The sequence below is a fragment of the Dictyostelium purpureum genome (genome assembly GCF_000190715.1).
Source record: "Dictyostelium purpureum unplaced genomic scaffold DICPUscaffold_564, whole genome shotgun sequence".
Lineage (NCBI taxonomy): Eukaryota > Evosea > Eumycetozoa > Dictyosteliales > Dictyosteliaceae > Dictyostelium > Dictyostelium purpureum.
This window is the reverse complement of record NW_003519898.1, coordinates 9,221-14,431: the sequence shown is the minus strand read 5'-3', so window position 1 is coordinate 14,431 and position 5,211 is coordinate 9,221. Positions and strand designations below refer to the sequence as shown.

At 21.2% G+C, this 5,211-nt stretch overlaps 4 protein-coding genes across 4 annotated transcripts in view; 3 read left to right on the top strand and 1 right to left on the bottom strand.

Annotated features, from left to right (window-relative positions):
• Positions 1-392: 392 nt before the first annotated feature.
• On the top strand, positions 393-1,039 carry DICPUDRAFT_159469 (uncharacterized protein; the record flags this gene model as incomplete). Its single annotated transcript, XM_003294421.1, has 2 exons — positions 393-617; positions 740-1,039. 2 exons carry the CDS (start codon positions 393-395, stop codon positions 1,037-1,039), a joined length of 525 nt encoding a protein of 174 aa, XP_003294469.1.
• A 758-nt stretch (positions 1,040-1,797) lies between these two features.
• DICPUDRAFT_159468 (uncharacterized protein) lies at positions 1,798-2,997 on the top strand (the record flags this gene model as incomplete). The annotated part of the gene is made up of 1 exon (XM_003294420.1): positions 1,798-2,997. One exon carries the CDS (start codon positions 1,798-1,800, stop codon positions 2,995-2,997), a length of 1,200 nt encoding a protein of 399 aa, XP_003294468.1.
• A 184-nt stretch (positions 2,998-3,181) lies between these two features.
• Positions 3,182-3,525, bottom strand: DICPUDRAFT_159467 (uncharacterized protein; the record flags this gene model as incomplete). Its single annotated transcript, XM_003294415.1, has 2 exons — positions 3,182-3,382; positions 3,457-3,525. 2 exons carry the CDS (start codon positions 3,523-3,525, stop codon positions 3,182-3,184), a joined length of 270 nt encoding a protein of 89 aa, XP_003294463.1.
• Positions 3,526-4,519: 994 nt separating this feature from the next.
• Positions 4,520-5,211, top strand: part of DICPUDRAFT_84938 (uncharacterized protein) — a gene marked incomplete at both ends in the record, with an annotated part of 1,256 nt that continues 564 nt past the window's right edge. The window contains 3 exons of the mRNA XM_003294419.1: positions 4,520-4,571; positions 4,794-4,802; positions 4,894-5,190. Of these exons, the coding sequence (XP_003294467.1) occupies positions 4,520-4,571; positions 4,794-4,802; positions 4,894-5,190 (358 nt within the window). The remainder of the gene's footprint in view (positions 4,572-4,793; positions 4,803-4,893; positions 5,191-5,211) is intronic.

Sequence of the window (5,211 nt, the reverse complement as noted above, 5' to 3'; positions counted from 1 at the left end):
ATCAAAAAAAAAAAAAATTTTATTTAAATTAAAATATATTTTAAAAATTAAACCCTTTATAAAAAATTTTTCTCTTAAATACCCCGGGAAATTTAAAAAAATTCCCTTTTTTTTTCCATTTTGTGGAAGAAAAATTATAATTTTATTTGACCAAAAAATTAAAAAAAAAAAAAAAAAATTTAAAATTATTTAAAATTTATTTTTTAAATTTTTTTTAAATTTTTTTATATTTTCAAAAAAAAAAAAAAAAAAAATTAAAAACGAAATTAACAACAATTATTTCATATATTTTTTGGAAATATAAATAGATATAATATATAAACCACAAACCGGATAGCCCAACAGCCCACCAATCAAAATAAACCATTATATAGATATATAAAAATAAAAGAATGGGTGATAAAAATGATGATAATTTATCGCTTCCAAAAGCCACAGTTTCAAAATTAATTAAAGAGATATTACCACAAGAAGTAAAGTGTTCAAATGAAACCAGAGATTTGATTTTAGAGTGTTGTGTAGAGTTTATTCATTTAATATCAAGTGAAGCTAATGATATTTGTGGTAAAGATAATAAAAGAACAATTGCACCAGAACATGTTATTAAAGCGTTAAAAGTATGTAATATAAATATAATATAGTTTTATAAAACTATAATGTTCAACTCATAATATATTTATTCTTTCATTACAATATATATTTAAAATAATTGTTTATTAACTTTTTATTTATATTTTAGGAATTGGGATTTGGAGATTATATACAAAAAGTTACAGAGGTTTATGATAAACATAAATTAGAGGTTAGTACAAAAACAAAGAGTAGCAAGAAATTTGAAAATTTAGGTAAACCAACAGAACAACTTATTAAAGAACAACAACTTTTATTTGCCAAAGCAAGATCAGCTTATCAACAGTCTGCTGAGGCCCAACAATTACAACAACAACAACAATTACAATTACAACAACAAGGTTTACAACCACCTCAAACCAACCCACAACTTCCAAACCATTCAGAAAATAATAACAATAATCAATAGTCAGTAATAATAAAAATAATAATATCAATAATAATCATGTCATAACGATAGTTAATAATAATTAAAAAGTGTTTTTTTTATTATAATTATTTAAATTTCTTTAAAAAATAAAATTTTAAAAAAAATAAAAAATGAAAATAAAAAAAAAAATGTATTATTTAAATTATTTATATCTCATTAACTCCACTATTTTTTTTATTATTTTCTTTTTTTTTTTTTTTTTTTTTTTTTTCATTCAATTTTTCTATTTATAAACAAACATGCAAAGAGACATATCTATATGGCAATGATAACAAAAAACTGATTTATACTTGTTAAAATAAAATTTTAATTTTTAATAATATTATTTTAATTTTTATTTATTTTTTTTATTTTTTTTAATTTTTTTTTTTTCCCAAAATTTTTTTTTAATTTTTATTATTATAATTAATTGTGTTACTGTGTGCAAGATTTATTTATTATTATTTATTATTTATTATTTATTTATTATTTGTTTATTTATTTATTTTATTTTATTTTTATTTTTATTTTTATCTTAATTTAAAAAAATAAAATTTTTTTAAAAAAAAAAAAAAAGAAATCACATGTATCAATACCAAAATAACAATAACAGTTTCCAACAAAATAATTTCCAACAAAATTATCAGCAACAAAGTCTTCAACAGCAACAACCACAGCTCCAATATGGGAACCAAAATTTATCACAATTTAATAATTCATCAATGATGTACCAAAACCAAAACAATTCATTCATTGGAATGAATGCAAATATTGGTGGTGGTATGAATAATAATAATAATATGGGAATGAATAACAATAATATGGGAGTGAATAACAATAATATGGGAGTGATGAATAACAATATGGGCGTTAACAATTCAAATAACTTTGGTGCAAATAATAATAACAATGTAAATAACTTTGGTATGAATAACAATGTGGGTGGTAATAGCTATGATAGTTTTCCATCACTTCAAGCACAACTTAATAATTTAAACAATTTTAATGGGTTAAATAAAATGAACAACACAAATAACAGTAATAATATGAATAATATGAATAATATGAATAATATGAATAATATGAATAATAATATGAATAATATAAATAATAATATGAATAATAATATAAATAACAATTTAAGTAACAATAAAAATAATGGTTTACTTAGTCCAATCAACAATAATCCAAATAATACTCCAAATAGTAATGTTAATAACAATAATGTTAATAATAATAATAATAATTCATTCTATAATTCGAATAACAATATGTTACAAGGTTTCCCAAGTAGATTGCCATTCTCTGAACAACAGCAACAATCAGCAAATACCACACCTAATACATCATATTTAAATGTAAAAGGCGAAATTCCACCAATTAGCAACGAGTCGAAGGCACAATATATAAATGTATTTTATAAAATTGGTGCTGTTGATGGAACAAAACTTCCAGGAAGTGTAGCTAAACCAATTTTCCAAAAATCAGGTTTATCAAATGAAGATCTTTCAAAGATTTGGAATTTATCAGATATCGACAAAGATGGTTGCCTATGCGATCAAGAGTTTAGCATTGCAATGCATTTAATCTATGCTGTAAAAAATGGAATGTCCATTCCCGCTGCCCTACCAAAACATCTTATACCAGCATCCAAAGTAATCTATAACGTTTCAAATCCATCAAATAAAAATGATTGGCAAACATTTGACCAAGCAACTATTCATTATAACAACAATAACAATAATAACAGTAATAACAACAACGTAATACAAGCCCAATTCCAACAACAAAATTTTCAACAAAACCAATTTTTTACATCAACACCATCAAGCGAATTTATTCCATCAAGCTATGTTCCAAAATCCAATGTTCCAGGTAGCGCAATTACCTTTGACCAAAGAGTTGCTTTATCATCTGATCTTGATGCTGCTCTTGCCAAAAGAAAACAATTTCAATAAAAAAACACCTTTAATTGTTTAAAAGAAAAAAAGAACCTATATATTTATTTATATTATATATAACATTGAATAAAAACTCCTTTTTAATTTAAAAAAAAAAAAAAAAAAAAAAAAAAAGATTTTTATTTTGTAAACTATAAATCGCGCTTTTTATTTTTTATTTTTTTATATATATCGACTAAATTTAGTCATCGAGCTCACCAATATAAACAATTCCAACTTTGCTTTTTTTATCTTCAGCGTCTTCTAACATTTCGAATGGTTCGTCGCTATTATGAAACTTTTCAAATAAATCTGTACAATCTTTACCAGCATGATCTGCAATATATTGGTCGTTAATACCTTCACCTGGGTGATTAGAGTGGAATTTACTGCAATCAAAAACCTAAATATTAAATATTAAATATAAAAAAATGTAAATAACATGTGGTAAATAAAATTATAAACTAAAAATATTACCTTTCCATGTATAATGATCCAACAATCGCCACGAGTATTATGTTTAGCAACTTCTTCTTTTGAAACCATTTTATTTATTTATTTATTTATTTAATTCTATTATTACTATATATTTTTAATGAATTAAACTCGTTTGTCTTTTAAAAATAAATTTATTTATATTTTTTAAAAAAAAAATTAAAAAAAAAAAAAAAACTATTTTTTAAAAATTTTTTTAATTTTTTAAAAATTATTTTATAAAAATGGAAATGAATATTCTCAAAGATTCCATTTTTTTTTTTTAAAAAAATCCAAATTTAGAGATTTTTTTTTTTTTTTAAACAAAAAGAAAATAATTATTATTATATATTTATTTGACAAATAAATAAATTCTTTATAAATTAATAAAAAAATTTTATTCTTTTTATTTAATTAATAAATAATACACTTTCTTATTGTTGTATTTTCCTCGACACAAAAAATATCTTTAATTTTTTATTTAAAAAAAGTTATTATAGTTACTTTTATAATATTATGTAAGTATTATTATTAAATTTAATAAGGATGTTTCCTACAATTTTTCTAAAGTAGATAATAAAAAAGAAAAGCGAATATATTCGAAGGACAAGTATTTTAGAAAGCAAGGATGGTGGTTTTGGTATTTCACCAGGATCATCATTTTATGAGGGATTAATAATATTATTTAATTGCGAGTGAACAATGGCCCAGAGTATATTTCCAAACAAAAAAACGAACATATTACAAATAAAACATAATGTAAATCAACACATAATATAGAAATTAATAAAATAAAAACCTAAATAAAATAAATAAAAATAAAGAAAATAAATAAATAAAATTATATTTATTTATTTTCTTTATTTTTATTTATTTTATTTGAGTTTTTATTTATTTATTATCTTGATTTACTTCTTCTGTGTCATTTAATTATAAAAACAAAAAAAAAAGTGTTACATACCCTTCAATATCTTTGATTTTAACCAAAAAAACAACAATCAAGATTTATTTTGAAATACCTACAATTTCGATCTGAGGATTTATAATTACCTTGGAATCTTTTAATATGGTTGGAGACAAAGGCTCTACTAAAATATATATTTGGTTTATTAGATTGTGTAAAATTGAAATCCTGATACTGATCCTTGAAAAAAAACATTTTTTTGCAGATTTGATAATAAATTTTTTTTTTTTTTTTTTTTTTTTTTTTTAAACCTGTATATATATATATATATATATATATATTATATATATATATATATATATATATATATATATATATATATATATATATATATATATATAGATATATATATATATATATATATATATATATATAGTGTATATATGTAGGTATATATATATATCTATGATATACTATATATATATATATATATATATATATATATATATTTATATTTTTTTATATATCTCTATTAGTAAATGCCGGTATAAACATCAATGACCAAATAAGTCTTTTAGTTACTATCTCCAATGGCAACATTCCAGTTGATTTTTCAGCCAACGACACTGAAACATTAAGACAATTGATTTCACAAGTTAATTTTACAGATTTTTCAAATATTGATCAAGTATTGGCACAATTACCACCACAAATCATGTCGTTAATACCAATGGAAACTATACAATCAAAAATTCAAGAGATGAAGGCCCTTATGAGAATAATATCTGGAATGCCTCAAACAAACCAAGAAAACCATATGCCTCAAAAATCCAGTGACCATAGAGGAAATCTGA